The sequence below is a fragment of the Lepidochelys kempii genome, chromosome 1 (genome assembly GCF_965140265.1).
Source record: "Lepidochelys kempii isolate rLepKem1 chromosome 1, rLepKem1.hap2, whole genome shotgun sequence".
NCBI classification, from domain to species: Eukaryota; Metazoa; Chordata; order Testudines; family Cheloniidae; genus Lepidochelys; species Lepidochelys kempii.
In genome coordinates this window covers 320,255,262-320,280,698 of record NC_133256.1, presented here as the reverse complement: position 1 = coordinate 320,280,698, position 25,437 = coordinate 320,255,262, and the positions used below count along the sequence as shown (strand labels likewise).

Sequence of the window (25,437 nt, the reverse complement as noted above, 5' to 3'; positions counted from 1 at the left end):
ATGCTTCTTGATTTCCTCTCTCCAGATTGTTTGATTTCCAAAGGCATCCATAAGATGAGGCAAGAATAACAATAATGGCTGCCTACCCACCAATAATAAGGCATGGTTTCTGTGAAATGGCAATTCCTCTACTTGAACAGGTGAAGTTACCATCACACATGAGTTTCTGCAACAAGGCCCAGTCTGATACCCAGACACACACTCACTGAATGTAGATTTGAGGATAAAAGGCTTATTCCAGGGAGAGGTGGGGATTGGGGTGTTGGGGGGGGGGAGGAGTAGTAATGTTCTGCTGTCCTGAAGAGAGAATTCTATATTGAAATACTACTTCCTGGATAGAACTCCAATTTGAATATTGCTGTGCAGAAATTCCAGGCATCCTATTGTTATCCTCAAGCTCTTTCAGGTTGGCTTCTTAAACACCTTTAAGTGGAATCACTCATGCCCTTTTGTTGCAAGCAGTTCACTGACAGAACATGAGACTTCTTGCCAGACATCCCTGTGTATCTTGGTTTGTAAAGGTGTCATACTTTATCATTTAAAAAAGCCCTCTCTTCTCTCTCTACCCCCAAAAATAAACTCCCTTGGAATCTCAACTTCGTCTTGCATGTCCTGACAAGAATGCAGCATGAATCCTGAAGTATCCCCTTTTTTTTCAGTAAAAACAGCTTTCCTTGTTCCCATAACCAGCGCCAGAATTGGATGATTTGTCTCTGCAAGGGGAGTATTCCACTTTCCACAGAAATAACATAGTCTTAGGAATCCCAGACTCTTCTCAAATGATAGCCTTGTGGTTAAGGCACTCAACTGAGTCTCAACAGATGATCTTTTAATTCCTGTGAGATGTTGGACAATCACTTAATCTTTTGGTGCTTTGATTTTCCATCTATAAACTGGGGTAATGCTATATTTAGTGAAATGTATTATGATAGATTTATTAATTTAAGTGAGGTGCTCAGGTACTATCATGTTTCAGAGTAACAGCCGTGTTAGTCTGTATTCGCAAAAAGAAAAGGAGTACTTGTGGCACCTTAGAGACTAACCAATTTATTTTAGCATGAGCTTTTGTGAGCTTCATGCATCCGATGAAGTGAGCTGTAGCTCACGAAAGCTCATGCTCAAATAAATTGGTTAGCCTCTAAGGTGCCACAAGTACTCCTTTTCTTTTTAGGTACTATCATGTTTAGCACAGACAACTTACACAATAAACGTCGACATTACTTCCAAATATTCACTCCTCCGAATACAATTTATCCTAAAGCATGTATGTACCTTAAGTGTGTACTTATAAAAGCTAACCCTCATGAGGGCAAATTACTATTAATCCCATGCCATCTAGATGCAAAGAAGAAAAGGTGGTGGTGACTAATTGTATAATTAGATTATCTCACAGGCTTGCCTACACTAAGGTCAAGAACTTCCTCTCGGTTTCACTGCTTATTCAGAAAGGTTGATGGCAACATTGTACATGGGAAGGGTGCAGAAATTTACAAAGGCTATCTGCAAAGCAGTCACCTAATTGTAATCTCATGGCTTCACTAAAATATTACCCATAGAACTTTCTGCCCCAGCAGCTGTTGCCTTTAGCAGGAGTGCCCTCCAATGTGTGTAGTTATATCATATGTATGAGAGAACCAGATTAATTTGTTGTTTTCTTTTTATTCGCTCTATCCACTTTCCCTGAAACAACTTTTATCCTTTGTGTGTCAGACCTCCTCCTTCTCTTCTTTCACATTACTCAAATACTTCTTTTGGTTAGCCTTTTTTAAAAAAGCTCCAGAATGTGACCACATTAAATTAAAATAAACAGAAAATGCAGAAAAGATATGAAACAAAACTCTTACCGAATCTACAGAATTTACAATCTAATTGTAAATGATGCTTTCCTAAGGTTAGTCTCCTTTCCCACACTCAACCTCAGTACTACCTTCAGATTTCTCCCCAGGTTCTGAACTGCTCCTATTGCTCGAATGTTCCTCTTTGCTATGCTGATGGTCCTCTTCCCCACCTTCCCCGAAGACTTCCTCAATCCATCACCAGATTCCCATTGCCTCCACTTACCTGCTTTCACAGGCTTGGAGCAGTAGGAGAGAAAGTAAGAAAGAGGAACTATCCAGCTCCTTTGAAACCCTTGTTTGTAGCTGCAGAGAACAGGTACAGTTGTGGTGTGACTCCTGCTTTGCCTGTCCTGGGGTTATATGAAACTGCCCATCAGAAGCTTGAAACCTGCCTCTGCTCCTGTGTTATTTGCTGTCAGGGACTTGAGGAAGATTGAAGAAATTCCGGCTCAGCCCCGTAGGCCCCGGTAGCAGCAGGCAGTACAGCACTTTACATTACAGCTGCCCCTCTATAGACATTGCATACTGTCTATAGCAGGGGCGGGCAAACTTTTTGGCCTGAGGGCCACATTGGGGTTCCGAAACTGTATGGAGGGCTGGATAGGGAAGGCCATGCCTCCCCAAAAAGGCCTGGCCTCCACCCGCTCCCTGGCTGCCTCCCTCAGAACCCCCGAACACATCCAACCCCCCTTGCTCCTTGTCCCCTTACCACCCCCCCGGGACCCCACCCCCATCCAACCCCCCCTGTTCCCTGACGGCCCTGACCCCTATCCACACCCCTGCCAGGCCCCCTGGGACACAACCGCTCCAAGTCCCCCGCTCTCCTCCCTGTTACCATGCCTCTCAGAGCACCAGGACTGGCAGCCATAAGTAGTACACCGTAAGCAGCACATTCCTACGGAGAGCAATTTAATTCACTACACCAGCGGCTCTCACAGCCACACTGCTTGGCAGGAGCTCGCAGCCCCACCACCCAGAGTGTTGATGGCATGGCGAGCTGAGGCTGTGGGGGAGGGGCTGGGGGCTAGCCTCCCGGGCTGGGAGCTCAAGGACTGGGCAGGATGGTCCTGCGGGCCGGATATGGCCTGCTGACCATAGTTTGCCTACCGCTGGTCTATAGTATGATGCTTGGCTGATTAATTATTGTTGGTACCTGGACCCACCAGTGCTGCTTCTGGTTATTGGTAGAGTCAGATAAACACTGCTGACCAGTGTCAGTAATCATGGATTTAACTTCTGAAGAAAAATTCTTTTCTCGCTTCCGATTTTGCCCGTAGAATGAAATCCTTGTATGTTTTACTGTAGTTTATTAGGATTGAGGGGGAGCTATGTTCTAAAGCAGCTTGTGGTAGAGGATTATTAGGTACACTTATAGAATATATAAATAACTGCCAGTCGGTATTAATGGGCCTACCCATTATTTTTCATTATTATACTTCCTGGAATACTGGTAAAGGGGATGGGGAGTTGGGAAAAAGGTACAGAAACTTGGCTAGCACCAGAGGTATTCCTCTTCACTGCAGTTCTGAGAGATCCTAATGACAAATTTCAATGTTTTGTGATTTAGAGAGCTAGCTACTCTATTTCTTTTGGAGTGTCTCTTCCCTTGAGGGAGATCTCTGGTCTTTGCTTCTGGATGAGGCAATGGATACATCCTCTTTCCCAGGAATATGTTTGGCTAGGCCAGAAGGCATTTCATCTTCGTAACTTCCAGATTTGTGTGGCCATGTTACTCCCCCCTTCCCCCGACACCTGGTTTCTGTGTAGAAAGGATTGTAGGATTTGAGTCATTGCACTCTTTTTTTGGCTATTACGTTGGTTGTGGATCAAATGGATGGGTGGGTGTATTTGGAAGAGGGCTTCTTTCTTCCTTCATTTTTTCTTTCCCTGCCTGCATGGTGAAAAGTAACTGTAAACCTGCCAGGTAGAGGACTTAATAACAGGCCTATAATTAGGAAGCAGGGGTAGAGCAGGTCTGGGGGATGGTGGCAGGGGTGCTGACTTTGTGATTTCCCCAGGGTGCTGCCCCCGCTCCTCCCCCAGTACCTCCTGTACGGAGCTGATCACTGTCAGGCAGGAGGTGCTGGGGGAGAGTGGGAGGAGCTGATTGGCAGGGCTGCTGGTGGGTGCTGAGCACCCACTATTTTTTTTCCATGGGTCCTCCAGCCCTGGAGCACCCATGGAGTTGGAGTCTATGGATGGTGGCAGTAGGAATAGTGTACACATCCGATGGCTGCACCTAACCGGTGACTCCTTGCAGCCTAACCCACTAGTTGTGCGATACCAGACTTAACAGATCTCTTGTTTTGTAGGAAAATGTATGATGTTTGCCTCCAAATGATTGCTTTTTAACTACAGAATTATTTTCATCTCACTGGTATGGGTTGTTTCCATTCTGTAGTGTTACCTGGGATGATGCAGTGATATCCAACGTTGTCAGCATGAGAGCCAAACGTTATTTCCAAAAAGCTCAAGGGACCACAATTAGCGCTTTGGGTCAGATTCTCAGTCTCATTCTGCTCCCTGTGTGAAACTCTACTCCCTTTGTGTCCCTTGAAATAGTTCATGAGTTCCCTGTTGGGGATTTCTCAGTTACAACTGTCTTCCTGCCAACAGCCTCTGGTGCAGCGGGCATAGTAGGGACCAAGGGGAAGTGGTTGGAGAGTGCAGGTATCCCAAGCTTGGCTATTCCAAGCTGGCATATAGTTCTTTGGCCACTACAGCCAGCTGGGACAAATTAGAGCAGCACCCAAACTGCTGTAACTTGCTGCGGGTATGGGCCAGAGTATCAGGGAGTTATAATCTACTGTAGATTCTCAGTTTCTCAATTAATGCTGCTTTGTGGCCATGCAAAGGGGGAGATTCATACTTTGCTAGGCCACACACCTTGACTTAGGCAGCTCATATCCTGCTCACCTCAGGGCTCCCAGTAGGACTGGCTGGAAAACAAAAATTCCATATTGCAGAAAATGTTGAGGTTTTGCCACGTTTTTGACGTGGAGCACATTTTTGACGCGGAGCACAAATGAGACATTTAAAAAAAAAATTCATGAAAAAGAGAGAGACCCACTCCAGAATAGCTCAGAATAGCCCAGTGGTTAAGGACTCACCTTGCATGTGGGTGACCCAGTTTCAAGTCCATCCTCTGAATCAGGCCAAGCAGGAGTTCCCACATCCCAGTAATAACCTAATAACCGGGCTGTAGGGTCTCTCTCTCTCCCACCCCTCTCCCTTCATCCTGTTGTAGCTGTTCCACTTTTATAAATAATCAAATATTCATTGGGCCAGAGAGACACTGACACTATACCCTGGTGGACAGGGAACTCATCTGGGCTGTGGGAGACTCCTCATTAAGAGCAGGGACTTGAAACGGGGCGTGTTACATCTGAGGTAGCTAACCTCTGAACTGCAGTCTCTTGCTCTCCTTGCGGTTTAGACCAGAAATTCTATCATGGATCCTGAGAAACCTTCCCTGTGAAAGTTTTGTCAAAAAGGATGATTTTCCCCTAAAAGTTTGTTTTGATGACTGAGCATTTTCTAGCAAAGTTTTGGTGGAAAAATTTCCAACCAGTTCTAGCTCCTTTAGCCTGGCAGACAGTGGGACAACCGGAGCTATTGACCCTCCTGTGATGTGGCAGGTAGCTAGCAGGGCAACTGTTGCTCAGCTGCGGCAGGGAAGGGAAGGGACACCAACTACTTAGAGCGCTACCAGCTGTTTCTTAGGCTGCAGGGAAGTGGTGGGTGGCTGTTGGGGAGGTGGTGCCCCCTGTATTCTATTCAAACTCTCCAGTTTAAAAATTACAGGAAATAGCTTAGGGAGCACAATTTTCACATCACTATGATTGTTTAATGCATATCTAGGGCATCATAGTGGGTTGTAGCCAGCCAGTGTGACTTTGGGAACTTTAAAAAATATGCTTTGGGTGTATATTTGTGCTGAATGCACATCTTCTTACTGTTGCTGTTTGGGATGCATTGAGCACATTATTAGAATTTTTATTTATTCATATTTTTTATTCAAAATATTTACATTATTGTAGTGTTCAAAGTCCCCAACTGGGATTCGGGCCATTTGTGTTGGGCACTGTACCAACACTGAAAAGAGACAATCCGTGCCTTGAAAGAATATTTTTAATAGTTATTTTCTTTAAAAAAAGAAAAAACAAAGTAATACACGTGTGCACGTGCACACCCCCATACACAAAACATATTTGCAGAGTAATCTGTTTTAAAAAAAAAAGTTTATATATTTTAGAAGACTATTTTTATTGCTCTTGGTACTCCTCTCTCAGGTGTGAAATGTCTAGAATTATATAATTTATTGTATATGAATTCTAGTTAATTGGACATGATTCAGGATTTTCACAGTCTGCAATAAATTAAATATTCATTAACATTTAGAACCTGTAAATGACACAGTTGAGCAATAAATGATGCATTTAGTCCCTGTTAAAGAACACATTTTGAAGATTGTGAATACAAGGTGGCTGTCTTTGTTATCAATTATTTTTGTCAACCTTGCTTTATTTATTCTGTGCACTTCATTGACTTGTCTTTTTCCTCTTTTTCCACAGCAGAAGAAGTGGAAAATTTTGATGTTTCCAGTCTGCCTGAAGAAGTACTGCAGAACATTGAAGCTGACAGTTACTGGTGCATGAGCAAGTTGCTTGATGGCATTCAGGTAAATTGATTTCTCCTGTTCTTAAATAGTGAAGATAACTGATTAATGTCATGGCTTTGAACTACTTTAAGGATGTTGCGAAAAAGTACATGTAAGAAAATAGAGGAAAAAATAAATTTCCCCAAAGTGGAAATCTGCCATGAGTTTGGTGAAGGAGGTTTTAAAAAGTGCTGTACAACTTCTTTTGTACTGAACTTCTACATGTCTCAATACATTATGATGTATGAGAACGAAATTGGAGGTTGTGATTCCAGAGACATTTTAAGCACTTGTGTCAATTAGTAGAGATTGTCAGCAGCATTTTGTTACATTTGTTGTTTGAAGTCTGCACATAAAATGGTCAATGAGGGACAATGAGAAATGAGATTTTTGTAACTGACTATTTTAAACAAAATCCACTTTCTGGCAGAGTAACCTTTAAATAGGCTATCCTGATTTTAAAAAAAAATCATTTAAAAACCATTTCTTAGTACCCCAGTTTGTAGGATATCTTGAGCTGTTGTCTGATTTTATAGGGGAAACGATGAACAAAATGAGTCAAATGGACCAAATAAACAAATGCAGTCATTAAAATACAGTTTTGTGTATATGAACTGTTGGAGTAAAACTGTGTCTGTAAAGGTTACAGCCATTTACATGAGGAAATAAAGCCTCAGTTAAACTTATCTGTTTTGAATAGAGGGGACCAGCATGGTCCAAAAGAGAATAATCATTAGATCCAAACATAGTCAAAATATAACATTTTAAGAGGTTTAAATTAGTCTATGCCTTAACACAAACATACAATAAAATAGGTTATTAGGGTTTTTTAAATTTTCAGTTCAGAAAGCAAATTACATGCATTTAATTACATTCACTGCCTTATGCTATGGGCAAGTCTATACTACAAACTTTTGCTGGTGCAAGTTATGTTGGCATAAGGCCACTGCAGTTGGTAGATTGCTTGTGCGTGTGCATACTTGGCTCCCTTGTGTCGGCACTGCAGAAGTTCTTGTTTCAGTGCACAGTATGGTGCACTATGTGTAGTTATACCAGTTTGCAACTCACCACCATCCAGCACTCTCTGTTTTGGCAAGTTTTGGCAATGTGTAATGGGGCAGAAACGAGTTGTTAAGGGATGTCTTGGACTGGAAAGACAGGTTCCCAATATGCACCTTTCTTCATCCCATAATACTATCTCTATCCCATAATTTTCAAAGTCCCACGAATTTGCACAGGACTTGTTGCTGTCTGCTATCTCTGGCAGAGGCCTGGAGCCTGTACAGCTCTGCACTATCGTCATCAGCGTTGCAAACACAGGGTGCATGGTCCTCTGGTATTTGCAGAGCCACAGAGAGCATAATGATTTTCTGGAGGACAGATTGCTGTGCATAGCAAGAACCAATTAAAGATTGCTGGTGGCATTCATGGAGCACCTGTAAATGTTGGCCGAGAGCACCTGACCACAGAGTACATCAACAGAAAGGGCTATGGTTAATGCAAATTATGGTTAATGCATTTCTATGGTTAATGCAAATGCTGGCAGATCACTGGTGATGCTTCAGCAACATCAGTGTTGACTGGTCAGGGAAGGTGCATGACACTCACATCTCTAAGAACACAACGCTGTTTAAAAGGTACAATCAGGGACTTTCTTTCCTGACCAGAGGATTACCAGTAGCAATGCTGAAATGCCAGTAGTGATCATGGGGAACCCAGCCTACCTCATGCTCCCCTGGCTCATGAAGCCGTACACTGTCCACCACAGCAAGGAAAAGATTGAGCTGTTGGCTTAGCTGATGCAGAGTGAGAGTTTGGTGTATTTTGTGTAGATTGAAGGGGCACTGACATTGTTTACTCACGAGATTGGATCTCCGGGAGAAAAATATCATAATGGCAATAGCTGTATGCTGTGTCCCGCATAATATTTGTGAAGCAAAGGGGAAAAGTTGCCGCCAGCATGGAGGTGGAGTGGCTTTCTGCTGAGTTTGAATAGCCACATACAAGGGCTGTCAGAAGAGTTCAACACAGCTGTATGGCTCAGGGAGGCTAAAGAGGACTTTAAGAGTGAGCCACAGTAATGTGTTCGGTGTACTGTGCTCTATCTGGCCCTGCTGTTTGGGAGCCTGTTAGGAATTGTGTGGTGCTTGGTACATATCTATGAATAGAACACTGACAATGCACCTATTAATTCTGTGGTGCTTGCTGTACATTTATGATTATTACACCATGTTTTATCACTGATCCCATTGTTACCCGGGGTTCTTTCAACCCAAAGCTCTTGTTAACTCTTACTCTATGCGAGGTGGTGTCGGGAAATCAGGGGAGACACGGCTGTCTGACCGATAGATGGCTGGCACAAACAGGATAATGCAAAAGTGCTTTCACTTAAAGCTAAACTTTATGTAGTCTCAAGCACTTACACATGTCCACAAAATATTAGTAAAACACCCCCAATGCTTGATAATTACCAAAGCTGAGTGTGGTTCTCGGGTGGCACAGCAGCAGGCTTCTGGTGGCCAAATCTTCCATCTGCTGGTGGGTACTGCAAGATGTATCCAGATGGAGAGTCCAAAAAGAGTCCAACTACCTCAAACTTTCCCCCCTTATTTATACATTAGACATGTCCCTTAAAGAAAACTTGTGACAAGCAGTTTCGGTGGTCCAGCAAAAGGTTCCTTCTGATTATTGATTAACCAGGTGTGGGTTTTTCCAGAGTTTGCAGCCGTGAGGCCCCCAATAGACATTCCTGGGGCACATCCTGCTCTTCTAAAATGCATGTATCAGCCACTTCCACACAGTTCTTATCAGGAAGGACACGGGGTCAAGCTGCCCTCTCTGTGGCACCCAAAGACCCCCCCCCTCCCCTCCTGCCTTAGTTAAGCTAAGCCTGCTGAGTTGGCCAATTTGCAGCCTGCTGACTTGGCTGCTTTTAGCAATAAGCCATATTGGTTTCAGGCACTTTACTGGTTTGCCAAAGTCTCCCCGTACAGTTTCCCCTCCTTAAAGGTCACCTTTCACACAAGGGGACCTTTACATGTTCGATGTTGCACCTTTTCTGGATGCACCTGAGTTGAGATCCAACGAAAGCTCAAGGCTCTCAGCCGAGACCGAGCAAATTATCTTCTTGTTGGCATCCCATAGTTAGCACACCAGCACAGCAATTCACAAGCAATTGCCTTAGCCTCCTTTCCCAGGTGAGGGAGGGATGACAAGTTCGATATGTTCCTTACGAGTATCAGTGGCAGTAACCACTGACTCATCTGTTGGGGAACTTGCAATTGTGAGGGGTGGGGAAGCTTCTGCTCTCGGTGATCATTGGGCAGTGGAGTTCACAACTGTGATCAGAGCAGTCAGTGTCAGACATTGTGGGGCAACTGCTGGAGGACTGTTAGGGTTGACACAGGTAATGCAGTGTCTACATGCACACTGCATCAACCTCACTACATTGACCATGGCTCAACGCTGCTCAAGGAGGTGGTGTTATTGTGTTGGCATAATGGAGAGCTGACGTTGGTGGGAGACAAATTTAAGTGTAGACACATGCACAGCTAGGTTGACGCAAGGCAGCTTATGTCAACTATCTTTGTAGTATAGAGCAGGCCTATGTCTACACTAAAGAACCTATGCCAGCATAGCCCTCTAAAATAACCACAGCATACACTGACAGAAGGAGTTTTTTCTTCTGGTGTGGGAACACTACCTGCTTGAATAATGTTAGCAGTGTTGACAGAAGCACTTTTCTGTTGGCATAGCTGAGTCTACACTAGGATTTTTTTCAGCATAGCTATGTCGGTCAAGTCTGTTTTTTTTCCCCCCACACCCCAGACTACATAACTATGCCTATATGTTTCAAGCATAGACCAAGCATTACAGTAGAGTAGTAGTAAATGGTGATGTATGCATACTTTGGGTATGTAATGTGTGACTAGGACAGCTCTCTGCTTGTTAATGAGGCAGCATGATCTTAACATTTGCCAAATACCTCATGTCTGAATGAGTGTTACTACATGTTCCCTTGAATTTGTGTGTGTGTGTGTGTGTGAAACAAATGAATCCTGTAGCTCAAGTTCAAATCTACAAGCATAGTCTGTCCCACTCCTATTCCCTCCCCTTCTTACTGAAGAGGGTACCTTAAGAAAATTAAGTTTAAATATTCTGTTTAGAAACAGAAGGTGGGATTACTTAACATCATTTGTTATCCAAAACTGTGGAAGTGTTTCCTTGAGTGGATTTTCCATAATGAAAGAGTAATGGGAGAGTAACAAGAGAGGAGTGATCCCAATGTAATTTACAGGTTTAACTATTTTGGACTGCTTTTTGGTGATAGTGGGGTGTAATTCAATCCTATATGCTAGTTTTAGATGTACCAATTGTTTGCCAACAAGACGGCTGTAAAACAGAGATCACCCTTGCACAGGGGGCAAAAAAGACATATATGAATTTATCATCTTATCAATAAGTGAAATGGAAAACATATACCATGTACATTGGCCAAACTGGACAGTCTTTACACAAAAGAATAAATGGACACAAATCAGACGTCAAGAATTATAACATTCAAAAACCAGTCGGAGAACACTTCAACCTCCCTGGTCACTTAATTACAGACCTAAAAGTCGCAGTTATTCAACAAAAAAACTTCAAAAACAGACTCCAATTAGAAACTTCAGAACTGGAATTAATTTGCAAACTGGACTCGATTCAATTAGACTTGAACAAAGACTGGATGTGGATGAGTCATTACACAAACTAAAAACTATTTCCCCATGCTAATTTCCCTCCCTACTGTTACTCACACCTTCTTGTCAACTGTTTGAAATGGGCCATCCTGATTATCACTACAGAAGTTTTTTTTTCTCCTGCTGATAATAGGCCACCTTAATTGATTGGGCTCGTTAGGGTTGGTATGGCAACCCCCATTTTTTCATGTTCTTGTGTGTATGTGTGTGTGTATATGTGTGTGTGTATATATATATATATATATGTATATGTATATATGTATATATTCCTACTGTATTTTTCACTGCATGCATCTGATGAAGTTATGCTTATGCTCAAATAAATTTGTTAGTCTCTAAGGTGCCACAAGTACTCCTCGTTGTATATACCATTAAGGAATGCTTGCCAAAATGCAGCAAACAGCAGGCAAATGGCCACTTCAGGACTGTAGAGGCTTGTCAATGCCAAATTTACAAGGCCACCAATTAGAAAAATATAGAACAGGAAATTCTAGGTATTTTCTTCTTTCTGTGAGCTGACCATCATTACTTTATCTTCCAATCCAGAGCTGACATAATGCATGTTCTCTCTTAAGGCTGTATTAATTGATGACACACTTTTTAAAGAAATGCTCAGTCCCTGAAGAATCAATCTTGTACTTTTTGTTCTAGGAGTTGAACTGAAGTTGTAACAGATTGTGATTGGCATATTAATTGTAAATATGCATGTTCTGATGCTGGTTTAAGCAGTATCTAGAGTTTAAAGTGAATATACTAGCTCCACTTTTTTCAAATTATGTGGAGGTAACAGGGTTTGCCTTAACCCTTTCTGGATCTTGGTTAAAAATGTACAACCCACATTACTGTGTTTAAACCATAGAGTCTTATTGTGCTTTATTCATTTGTAGTTTTATTTTATCATGACTTAGTGTATGCTAGATTACTGAAGTAAAAATTGTACATCTGTACGAAAGTGGAAAGGCTACGTATATTCTATGCCTATTTGGTAATTCTGTAGCCACAGTATTATGACTTTGTTCTTATCATTCTAATGGTGACGAATTGCTGACTGCTACTGATCATCTTTGCATAAAACACCAAAGAATTTACAATAATTTCCTATTTGCGTTTGCCACTTAAATTACTCTGTGACTCAGCAAGGTCCTTAACTAGAGTGTATATACGGGAAAGGCATTGCTGTGCTCTTGGCACTATTACTATTTATAAAAGAATTATTCTTCCATAACACTTTCTTGCTTTATAATTTGAATGTTTCTTTGGGTTAGGCATTTTGCAGAAGGACCACAAACTAATTAAGGTCAGAAGAGGTTCACTTTTTGATAAAATTGTTTATGAAATATTTAGGGAAGAAAAGTGCTCTACTTTCCCTAGGGTGTTTTTAAACATAATTATCCTGCTCCAAGGTCAAGTAAATAGTAGCATGCTTTCTCTGCGTAGCAGCATCTGAAAAATTTAGCCTGTTTTGTTTTTTTAATTTGACCTCTGTAAATGTGATTCATTGCTTATTTGAAACTCCATAAACGACACATTTCAAAGCACATATAACTCAAACATAGAAAATAAGCTCTTGTAATACTTAAAAAAAAATCTTATGAGGATGACAAAATAAATGTGTAATGTGTTCTCCAAATGAGAAAAGATGTATAGTACATGCTTGATAGAAAAAGTAACAAGGCATAACCAGTCATATGTAGATACAAAAAAGAGAGAAATAATTGCTTGGCAGTAGTAGCACAAAGAACGCTCTGGGTGTTATGCATAATAAATACATTATATTATTTTTTTCTCCATTGTTAATTAATACTGAATTTCTTTATCTGGTTTCACTGAAGGACCCTGAACAACTTAGTTGCACTTTCCCTAACATATGCTGCTATACCTCTCACCTACAAAAAGTGAGTTCAGTGATTACTTCTCCAAGTCTCACTTGTGTACACAAACATAAGTATGTTTGGATCAATAAATTATTTTTCAGTGAAGATGAAAGAAGAAGTAATAGGCTTGAGATGCAGCAAGGCACATTTGAAATATTATGTGGAGATGTTAAAACCTTTTATACAGTGTATTAGTTGCCACTGGAAATATCCAAGGGTGCACCCATCTATCATGGGAGTATTTTATGATAACAAAATTAACCCTGCCAGTATGCAAAGAAGTGGGTGAGACTCGGACCCACTCTAGGTCCTTTTTATATTTACTCTGATAAGTTGTTGTTTTGTTTCTTTGCTTTACATCTCTTACATTTAAGTAGAATCATAGAATATTAGGCTTGGAAGAGACCTCAGGAGGTCATCTAGTCAAATCTCATGCTCAAAGCGGGACCAACACCAACTAAATCATCCCAGCCAAGGCTTTGTCAAACTGGATCTTAAAAACCTCCTAAGGATGGAGATTCCACCACCTCCCTAAATAACTCATTCCAGTGCTTCACCACCCTCCTAGTGAAATAGTGTTTCCTAATATCCAACCTAGACCTCACCCACTGCAACTTGAGACCATTGCTTCTTGTTCTGTCATCTGCCACCACTGAGAACAGCCTAGCTCCATCCTCTTTGGAACCCCCCTTCAGGTAATTGAAGGCTGTTAACAATTCCCCCCTAACTCTTCTCTTCTGCAGACTAAATAAGCCCAGTTCCCTCAGCCTCTCCTCGTAAGTCATGTGCCCAGCCGCTAATCATTTTTGTTGCCCTCTGCTGGACTCTCTCCAACTTGTGCACATCCCTTCTGTAGTGGGGGGACCATAACTGGACGCAGTACTCCAGGTGTGGCCTCGCCAGTGCCGAACAGAGGGGAATAATCACTTCCCTCGATCTGCTGGCAATGCTCCTACTAATGCAGCTCAATATGCCATTGGCCTTCTTGTCAACAAGGGCACATTGCTGACTCATATCCAGCTTCTTGTCCACTGTAATCCCCAGGTCGTTTTCTGCAGAACTGCTGCTTAACCAGTCAGTCCCCAGCCTGTAGCGGTGCATAGGATTCTTCCTTCCTAAGTGCAGAACCCTGCACTTGTCCCTGTTGAACCTCATCATATTTCTTTTAGCCCAATCCTCCAATTTGTCTAGATCACTCTGGACCCTATCCCTACCCTCCAGCGCATCTCCCCCCATCCTAGTGTCATCTGCAAACCTGCTTGATACCAGCTGCCAACTAGGTATCGAGCTGTTGATCACTACCCGTTAAGCCCAACAATATAGCCAGCTTTCTATCCACCTTATAGTCCATTCATCCAATCCATACTTTTTAACTTGCTGGCAAGAATAGTGTGGGAAACCTTATCAAAAGCTTTGCTAAACTCAAGATATAGTACATCCACCGCTTTCCCCATATCCACAGGCTCAGTCAGTTCCCCAGGGGAGTCAAAGTCCTCTTTTCTGAAGTCCAGGGTCCGTAATTTGCTACTCTCCTTTCTTCCTTTTGTCAGGATCCTGAACTCAACCATCTCATGGTCACTGCTGCCTAGGTTGCCACCCACTTCTACTTCCCCTACCAATTCTTCCCTGTTTGTAAGCAGCAGGTCAAGAGGAGCACCGCCCCAAGTCACTTCCTCCAGCACTTGTACCAGGAAGTTGTCCCCAACACTCTCCAAAAACTTCCTGGATTGTCGATGCACTGCTGTATTGCTCTCACAGCACATGTCAGGGTTATTGAAGTCGCCCATTAGAACCAGGGTCTGTGATCTGGAGACTTCAGTTAGTTGTCTGAAGAAAGCCTCGTCTACCTCATCCTGGTGGTCTATAGCACATGCCCACCACGACATCACCTTGTTGCTCTTGCTTCTAAACTTAACCCAAAGACTCTCAACAGGCTTTTCTCCAGCTTCAAACTGGAGCTCTGAGCAATCATACCGTTCTCTTACATACAATGCAACTCCTCCACCTTTCCTCCCGTACCTGTCCTTCCTGAACAGTTTATACCCATCCATGTGCTCCAGTCACGTGAACTGCCCCATCAAGTAGCTTGCTCTTGTCAGTTATTTTTCCTACTACTTTTGTCTGTGCAACCAAAGTTAATTTAATTCAGTTTGAACATTATTTATATTCAAAACCAAATAACTTGCTGCCTTCCCCTTCTTCCTCCCCTCCCCTCCCAAACCCAGAATGATTGACCGTAGCACTAAGAGAGCCCCAAATAAGTTCAGGGCCCCATTGTGCTATGCACTCTACAAACACATGGTGAGAGACAGATTCTACCTTAAAGAGTTTACAACCTGAACAGGGCTATTGATATTTTGTTTTAAGTGTGGCTGTAGGATGCTTAAATAATCCTACTAATTCAAAAGTTTTAAGAGTGGGGTCAAATTGCTCAGATACTACAGGGATGAGTGCAGTGTAAGAACCTACCTACATAACAATAGAGTTGATAGACTCCTATTGATCGGTAGCATTGTTCTATCTGCTGTCCATCTAGCATGCTATTCAGTGCCAGAGCACACACTGTCATAATGGGAATTGGAGCTTTAATAAATAGCTCGTTGCCAAGCTGTGTGAAGTCTGTTGTTGAGGAATGAGGTACCAGTTCATTTAGTTTTGTCTCTCCAAAGAATAAGAAGAGTCAACAGGAAAGTGAGGCGCAAATTTCATTTGCTTGCCTTTTTAATAGAAAAATAATTTCTTTGGTTACCTCTCTTCCCCTAGGCTGTCTGATTCTAGATTCCAAAGTTGTTCAGAAAGGTACCGAGGCATGGGTTTATCAGTAGCCAATCTAGCATTGTGAAGACTGAGAATACCTTTAGATTTCCTCCCCTTCTTTGGAAAATGTATGTGGATGCGTGTTCTCAGTTGGATGACACACTTTTCAGTATAGTACTGCTGCTGTAGGTAGCAGTGTGGCTGCTGAGTCCCTGAATAGATTAGGTATGTGGTATTTGCCTTCTGACATAGTTAAGATTCTTGTCAGGAATGGGAAGCCTACTTTTATACTTGGTTTACATATAGATAAGTTGACCCAGTTTCTTATTCCTTATCTTTCACTTTAGAGAACTTAGACTGAGTCTGCATTTAAGCTATGCGTCATAAATATAAAGGGAAGGGTAAACACCTTTAAATCCCTCCTGGCCAGAGGAAAAACCCTTTCACCTGTACAGGGTTAAGAAGCTAAGATAACCTCGCTGGCACCTGACCAAAATGACCAATGAGGAGACAAGATACTTTCAAAGATGGGGGTAAGGGGGCGGGAACAAAGGGTCCTCTCTGTCTGTGTGATGCTTTTTATCATAGAATCATAGAATATCAGGGTTGGAAGGGACCCCAGAAGGTCATCTAGTCCAACCCCCTGCTCGAAGCAGGACCAATTCTCAGTTAAATCATCCCAGCCAGGGCTTTGTCAAGCCTGACCTTAAAAACCTCTAAGGAAGGAGATTCTACCACCTCCCTAGGTAACGCATTCCAGTGTTTCACCACCCTCTTAGTGAAAAAGTTTTTCCTAATATCCAATCTAAACCTCCCCCACTGCAACTTGAGCCGGGACCAGAGCAGGAATGCAGGTCAGAACTCCTGTAAAGGGCTAATAAGCAATCTAGTTAGATATGTGTTAGATTCTGTTTTGTTTAAATGGCTGATAAAATAAGTTGTGCTGAATGGGATGTATATTCCTGTTTTTGTGTCTTTTTGTAACTTAGGGTTTTGCCTAGAGGGATTCTCTATGTTTTGAATCTGACTACTCTGTAAGGTATTTCCCTTTCTGATTTTACAGAGGTTTTTCTTTTACTTTTTCTTTAATTAAAATTCTCTTTTAAGAACCTGGTTAGTTTTTCCTTGTTCTTAAGATCTAAGGGTTTGGGTCTGTGTTCACCTATGCAAATTGGTGAGGATTTTTATCAAGCCTTCCCCAGGAAAGGGGGTGTAGTGCTTGGGGGGATATTTTGGGGGGGGGGGGGGAGGGAGACGTTTCCAAGTGGGCACTTCCCCTGTTGTTCTTTGTGTAACTCTTTGGTGGTGGCAGCTTTTAACCTAAGCTGGTAAGAATAAGCTTAGGGGGTCTTTCATGCAGGTCCCCACATCTGTACCCTAGAGTTCAGAGTGGGGAAGGAACCTTGACACTATGTCAGCACCGCTACATCAGTCGGGAGTGAAAAACCACACCCCTGAGTGACACAACTATGCTGACAAACCCCACACTGTAGACACAGCTGTGTCAATGAAAAAGGGCATCTTTCATTGTAGCTATTGTGGGTCATGGAGGTGGTGGTCCTACACTGATAAATCTTCTGTTGGGGTAAGCTGCATTTACACTTGGCACCTATACTGGCATAGCTTTGCTGACATAACTGTGCCTGCGTAGGCTCCATAATGTTAACATAGCCTTACTCATGCTGTTTTTTGGTGTTCTGAGATTTCTGATGTAAGGGTACCTTTGCTCACAAGTTAGAGAGATGATTAGTCTTTGTATGTTTTCGAGCAGTCTCTGCCCCCTCCCTTAAGTGTTTGAAATTTTAATAGTAACTATTTTATCCTAAAATTCTCAGTGTTATCTTTGTTTCTTCAGTCTCTCTTCTTTTATATGTGACTAGTTACGAATCTCATCAATATTTATCTGTGTCCGGCAAGAAAACAGGTTTCATCCTCTTTGAAAATGTTTTGGTACGTGGGACCCACGAACTCCTCAATGCCGACTGGTAGGGGGATTACAAGAATATCCTGATTCTGGCATGTACATTCTGGTTCATAAAAGAATGTCATATGAGGTCTTAAATAAAAGCCAGGGTCACACTGGTCACAAATATTGTTGTGAAATGCATGTACAAATTTTACATACAGAGAATCATAGAATCATAGAATATCAGGGTTGCAAGGGACCCCAGAAGGTCATCTAGTCCAACCCCCTGCTCAAAGCAGGACCAATTCCCAGTTAAATCATCCCAGCCAGGGCTTTGTCAAGCCTGACCTTAAAAACCTCTAAGGAAGGAGATTCTACCACCTCCCTAGGTAACGCATTCCAGTGTTTCACCACCCTCTTAGTGAAAAAGTTTTTCCTAATATCCAATCTAAACCTCCCCTACTGCAACTTGAGACCATTACTCCTCGTTCTGTCATCTGCTACCATTGAGAACAGTCTAGAGCCATCCTCTTTGGAACCCCCTTTCAGGTAGTTGAAAGCAGCTATCAAATCCCCCCTCATTCTTCTCTTCTGCAGGCTAAACAATCCCAGCTCCCTCAGCCTCTCCTCATAACTCATGTGTTCCAGTCCCCTAATCATTTTTGTTGCCCTTCGCTGGACTCTCTCCAATTTCTCCACATCCTTCTTGAAGTGTGGGGCCCAAAACTGGACACAGTACTCCAGATGAGGCCTCACCAATGTCGAATAGAGGGGAACGATCACGTCCCTCGATCTGCTCGCTATGCCCCTACTTATACATCCCAAAATGCCATTGGCCTTCTTGGCAACAAGGGCACACTGCTGACTCATATCCAGCTTCTCGTCCACTGTCACCCCTAGGTCCTTTTCTGCAGAACTGCTGCCTAGCCATTCGGTCCCTAGTCTGTAGCTGTGCATTGGGTTCTTCCGTCCTAAGTGCAGGACCCTGCACTTACCCTTATTGAACCTCATCAGATTCCTTTTGGCCCAATCTTCCAATTGGTCTAGGTCCTTCTGTATCCTATCCCTCCCCTCCAGCGTATCTACCACTCCTCCCAGTTTAGTATCATCCGCAAACTTGCTGAGAGTGCAATCCACACCATCCTCCAGATCATTTATGAAGATATGTATGTATACTAGAAATATGTTCTAAGGTTTGTATCAAGGTAGAACACAAGTGCTGGCTTCTTCCTTTCCGCAGGGGTGCTCTACTCCTGTTCAGTCCCTGTCCCTGCCCCCACTCCACCCCTTTCTGCCCCACCCTGCCTCTTCTTGCCCAACTCCATGCCCCTCCCCCCCGAGCATGCCCCATACCCGCTCATCCTGTACATCGCAGAACAGTTGATTTTCAGTGGGAGGGAGGCACCAGAGGAGGAAAGGGAGGAGTTGATCGGTGGGGCTGCTGGTGGGCGGAAGGTGCTGGGGGGAAGGGGAGGGTGCTGGCTGCTGATGGGTGCTAAGTACCCACTTAATTTTTTTCTGTGGGTGCTCTAGCCTTGGAGCACTCACAGAGTCGGCTCCTATAAGGTAGAATTGACAAACAAGTTTTCTGTCAGAAAAAAATACAGTGGAACCCCATTTATCTGAGCCTCCCTTATCTGGCTCTCCATATTAACCAAATCACCCTCTCCTGGGTGGCTGGGGCTTCTGCCATGCCTGGGGCTGACAGCCCGAGCCCTGCCACTTATTCTCTAGTTTATCTGGATTTTTGGTATCTGATCTGGCTCCAGTCCCAATTAGATCAGATAATCAGGGTTCCACTGAATGTTTGTTCACTTTTCTCTGTGTCAATATATAACTTAAGCATTCTAAGCCAACACAATGGGAGTCCCATTTACATATGAAGTTAAGGAGGGGGGATTTGTAATCAACAGGGAGGCAGCACACCAGAAGTTATGCAGCGAGCGGCTTTTCATGATTTTTGGTACCAACAATAAATGTTGGGGGATATAAGGAGAAGGAAAGGAAGACATCCCTTTATCCTGTACGTAGGACGTAATCAGGCACTGCGGTTATATTCATGAAAATGGGATTCCAACCTGCCCTTGTTGAAATGCTGCAGAGGACATTTGGGGTGAAGTAAACTTTAGACAGGAGGCTGGCATGTTAAGTATAGTTTCTAATAATCATGTTATGATTTTGTTTATATGCAACCCTTTTGTTTCTGTTACTCTTTCTCACTGTCTCTTGAATCTTTGATAAATTTCCTGTTGTTTTCACTATAAATATACCTCAGTGCTGTGGTATTATATAGGGAGCTGAACTTGAGTTGAATCATTCAAGCTGGTGTTTACTCTGTTCCCATGGGGACAGCAGACTTGGTATTTCTGTGAGTGTTCAGTGGAGAAGGGGCTGAAGGCTACAGGAGACTGCTTCAAAGGAGGTCAGGATCTGGGGTGCACTTATTGTTAACCTGCAAGGTGAAATGAGGGGTGGGGTAGCCTAGAGGAGATTTTTTGGGTGGCTAACAGACTGGGAATGTCAGGGAGCTAACACTGGGTTAAGCACAAACAAATCTCCTAGCTGGAGGCCAGGAGAGTAACCGGGTGACTCTCAGTCCTTGGTACCTTGAGAATAGTCAAAACATGGATTTGTTGAGCAGAAATCTTGAAGCTTTTCATATATTCACATTTTAGAGTGTCACTGCAGTCTGTATTCTGTTTTATAATTGAACCATGTCAGTCACTTTTGACTGTCTATTCTGTGTGCTCAATCTTTACTTATCCATGACCTTAAATCACATAGAACCATAGAATCATAGAATATCAGGGTTGGAAGGGACCTCAGGAGGTCATCTAGTCCAACCCCCTGCTCAAAGCAGGACCGATCCCCAATTAAATCATCCCAGCCAGGGCTTTGTCAAGCATGACCTTAAAAACTTCTAAGGAAGGAGATTCCACCACCTCCCTAAGTAACACGTTCCAGTGTTTCACCACCCTCCTAGTGAAAAAGTTTTTCCTAATATCCAACCTAAACCTCCCCCACTGCAACTTGAGACCATTACTCCTTGTTCTGTCATCAGCTACCACTGAGAACAGTCTAGATCCATCCTCTTTGGAACCCCTTTTCAGGTAGTTGAAAGCAGCTATCAAATCCCCCCTCATTCTTCTCTTCTGAAGACTAAACATCCCCAGTTCCCTCCGCCTCTCCTCATAACTCATGTGTTCCAGTCCCCTAATCATTTTTGTTGCCCTCCGCTGGACTCTTTCCAATTTTTCCACATCCTTCTTGTAGTGTGGTGCCCCAAACTGGACACAGTACTCCAGATGAGGCCTCACCAGTGTCAAATAGAGGGGAATGATCACGTCCCTCCATCTTCTGGCAATGCACCTACTTATACATCCCAAAATGCCATTGGCCTTCTTGGCAACAAGGGCACACTGTTGACTCATATCCAGTTTCTCGTCCACTGTAACGCCTAGGTCCTTTTCTGCAGAACTGCTGCCTAGCCATTGGGTCCCTAGTCTGTAGCGGTGCATTGGATTCTTCCATCCTAAATGCAGAACTCTGCACTTGTCCTTGTTGAACCTCATCATATTTCTTTTGGCCCAATCCTCCAATTTGTCTAGGTCCCTCTGTATCCACATCTATTTGTATCCTATGGTCTTTTGTACCAGAATCTGAGGTGCCTCGTCCCAAAGGAAACTCCTACAAAGCTCTGCTGCAGAATTGGATACTTCCTATTTTTATATGTTCATGTCATGTGCCATATATGAGTAATGTAGGCATTTGTGTTCTTTGCACACAGTTTGATAATTTCATACTTTAAATATATATTATGGTATTTTTAATATATAACTTATCTTTGAACATTCCTGAAAACTAGTGAATCTCACAACTTGTTCTTGATTGGACATTTTCCTCTGGAAATATGTTTACTTGCAGATATTGGCGGCCTGCTATAGCTTAAACAATGTCTGAAGACTTACTGAATATACTAATCATCATCCATTTGATTGCCAGCATATTCTTATTGACCCATAATTTAAAAATTCCTGAAAAATATATAGAATAGTTTCCAAATTTACAGATATTATTAGTTTGACAATTTTATAATGGGTTTGAATTTCAGCAAAATAAAACTGATCCTACAGTTTTCTCCTTCCACCTGACTAGATCAACATTCACTAATGCTTATTTTCTAATTACTTTTTTTGTTTTTTGTAAAAACTCCTTACAACAAGATCCCATACAGAATCCCAGTAACATGCAGATAAAAAGTTCACATTGATTTGTCTCACTGACAGGTCTAACATTTGTATATAAAATTGAGTACAACACCTCATTTAAAGTTCAGTACAGATTAACAATACAAAGTTTTAAAAAAAAATAGGTATAGCTAAAATAACTTTTAACAGCAATTAAATAACCAGAGGCACAATACATAAGCATATGCTGCATAAAAGTTCTACTCCAACAGAATTAAAATAGAAAAATTAGCAATAAAATATTAATATGGTTACTGCAGGCAGGACCTGTGAATTTGAGAATATGAGACCGTTTACGCAGTTCCTTAGGGTGGGAATGACTTGTGTTGCTTATTAGCAACTCCTATGGCTGATTAAAGAGCAGGATTTACAGGCTTCAAAAGGAATCCTGTCCAGTCTTCTGTAATTAGATAATTGTTGAGAAAATGGGTCATCAAGGAGGGGTTGTAAATTGTGTGTGGGGTCGAGGAGAATGGATAGGCTTCTCTGGGACTTCAGGGCTCTGTAGGGGATCCACACTTTGTCTTAAGTAATACATTTCTCTTTAAGTTTCTCTCTAACATCAAAAGTTCTCTTTAACATCAATTCAAATACTTACCTTAAGATTGCTATGTTTGTAGCTTTAGTTTATTAAGCTCTCAGGTGTTGGTTTCTAATTGACGCTGCTCAGTTTTGGAAACATCTGGGTTTGACTTGCTATTCTCAGACGTTTAAAACAGGTATTAACATAGTTACTCCCATACTAGCATTACAACATCTAACTTGCATACTTATTTCCATACTACAAACTAGATAACTGATCTTTCAGCAATTGCCGCTGTTACTCAGGTTTGTGAGACAGGTTCTGGGTAATTCCTATTTAGTGTCTTCTGAAAATGTAAAGGTTCTTTCCTTCTTATATTAGTTGCTTGCCTAAGTGGGATTTAGAGAGTCACATAGATTGATCTGTTTAGCTTTCTGCCTTTTTCCTTCAGCAGCAGCTACTTTGGGGGAAATGTTCTGGCATGGATTTGTTGAACACAAATCTGTTTGAAGAATTTGTGTAAATACTTAGCTTTTTTATTCTAGGGAGTCAGTCCGGTTTGTAATGTAATAATTATACAATTCTTTAGTGATTACATATTGCTAATAGCCTGCTACGAGGCTAACACAGCTGATTTTTTTTAAAAGGCTATTGGCTGTATGCAGCTGATCATGCTGTCTGTTATCATACTGGGTATTACAAAGCTTGCATATAATGTTACCCTGTAATCCCCAGTAATGTCAGAAACATCTAGAACAAGGTTGGATCTTTCCTAGGCTTGTTCACCTTCATTATGGTTCAGAATTTTGGTATTGTCTGTTGTCAAATAGCAATACTCTTTCCTCGGAGATCATAAAAGATAGAATTTGTGGTGTTGATGATAATTGGCCAATATTATGGTTAAGATAGAGCATGTAATGGATTAGTGGGTCAAAACTTTCCTGCTTTGTAAATGCAATATAAAGTGAGTATCAATAAGCAGTGTCCCTTGCTAGTTAGGTGTACAGTTGGAATCCCATTTTCATTAATATAACCGCAGTGTGCTTGGTCTGGAATTGAGATTCTCAGTGGACTCTGTCCTGCATTTGCCAGTGGCAGGCAGGACCAGGGTATAACTTCCTTCTAAGTGGAGACAGGAAGGGAATGGAGGGAGAGGAGGAGGAGGATGGAGAGAGAGAATTTGGGTCACTGTAACAATACTGTCCAGACTGCTTTCTGTTGGTTAGTCTGGCTCTACTAGTGGTCAAGTAGAATTCACTGTAGTTCTTTGGCGAGCACTAAATTCTGTGGCTTTTGCTGTGGATGTGGAGTGACAGAAAACTAGAAATCCTGCATTTAGTTGAAGAAAGGCCTAAATTCTGTATTGTAACTAAGGTCTACAGAAGACTGACTACTTTTTGGGGGTAAAACTTTCAAGATTGCTGAAGATTATCATTACAAGATACTTGAGAGCCTAAGGGCATGGCTACACTGGAAACTTCAAAGCACTATCACGGGAGCGCTCCCACTGCAGCGCTTTGAAGTGCGAGTGTGGTCGCACGTGAGCGCTGGGACAGAGCTCTCCCAGTGCTCCTGGTAATCCACCTTACGAACGGATTAGCTCCAAGCGTTGGGAGCACAGCTCCCAGTGCTTGGAGCCTGTTTACACTAGCGCTTTAAAGTGCTTGGACTTGCTGCGCTCAGGGGGGTGATTTTTCACACCCCTGAGCCAGCAAGTTAGAGCGCTATAAAATGTAAGTGTAGCCAAGCCCTAAGTCTCCTTGAAAATTAGGGTAAAATTTTCAAAAGTGAGTTTCTCCTGCAAAATATGCTTATCCTGTTATGTCATTTTTTCTACTCACACATATCATTTTCCCCGTTCTTACTCATGACTATGTGTGTCTCAGATAAAGATGGTATATGAGAACAAAAAGACACTTTGTGACCTGTATGTTCAGCAACTTCAGTAATTAAAAATGTCACGTTTGAGGGGTGTGAATTTTTATGATAATATAATAAAACAACCCCCCGAAATAATCAAAACTAGCATCTATTTCCACTGTACATAAAATAATCTGAATAATCAAATACATTCAAATGTGTTTTTACACCAACAGATAAGTCAACATAAGAATGGTCATACTGGGTCTGGTCCATCTAGCCCAGTGTTCTATCTTCTGATAGTGGCCAATGTTAGATGCTTCAGAGGGAATGAACAAAACAGGGCAATTTTGAAAGATCATCATGTCCCAGCTTCTGGCTATTGCAGGTTTAGGAATACCAAGAGCATAGGGTTGCGCTGCTGACCATCTTTAGTAATAGCCATTGACCTCTCCTCCATGAACTTATGTAATTCTTTTTTGAATCCAGTTATATGTTTGGTAACAAGTTTCACAGGTTGACCATGTGTTGTTGGACTTCCTTACTGTTATGTTAAATCTGCTTCCTGTTAATTTCATTGGGTGACCTCTAGTTCTTATGTTTGTGAAAACATAAGTATAGCTTCCTATTCATTTTCTCCATATCATTCATGATTTTATAGACCTCTATCCTGTCCCCCCTTAATTGTCTCTTGTCTAAGCAGAGCAGTCCCAGTCTTTTTAATCTCTTCTTGTATGGCAGTTGTTCCATATCCTTAATAATTTTTGTTGCCCTTCTCTGCACCTTTTCCAATTCTGATCTATCTTTGTTGAGAAGGGCCATCCACAACTGCGTACGTTCTCAGATTAAATAGCTTATTGACATGACTGACAAGTTGATGAGAAGTTAAACTTATTGAATCCTGTGTTTTTTAAAACCTATCTAAAAGGAGAGGCCGGCATCTGTCTTCATAGAATCATAGAATATCAGGGTTGGACGGGACCTCAGGAGGTCATCTAGTCCAACCCTCTGCTCAAAAGCAGGACCCATC

The 25,437-nt window shown here is 42.2% G+C and overlaps 1 protein-coding gene across 3 annotated transcripts in view; it reads left to right on the top strand.

Annotated features, from left to right (window-relative positions):
• The window catches only part of TBC1D22A (TBC1 domain family member 22A), a 440,402-nt gene that overhangs the window by 170,877 nt on the left and 244,088 nt on the right, over positions 1-25,437 (top strand). For all 3 annotated transcript variants that reach the window (XM_073328376.1, XM_073328375.1, XM_073328374.1), the window contains one exon: positions 6,413-6,519. In XM_073328376.1, the coding sequence (XP_073184477.1) occupies positions 6,413-6,519 (107 nt within the window). The remainder of the gene's footprint in view (positions 1-6,412; positions 6,520-25,437) is intronic.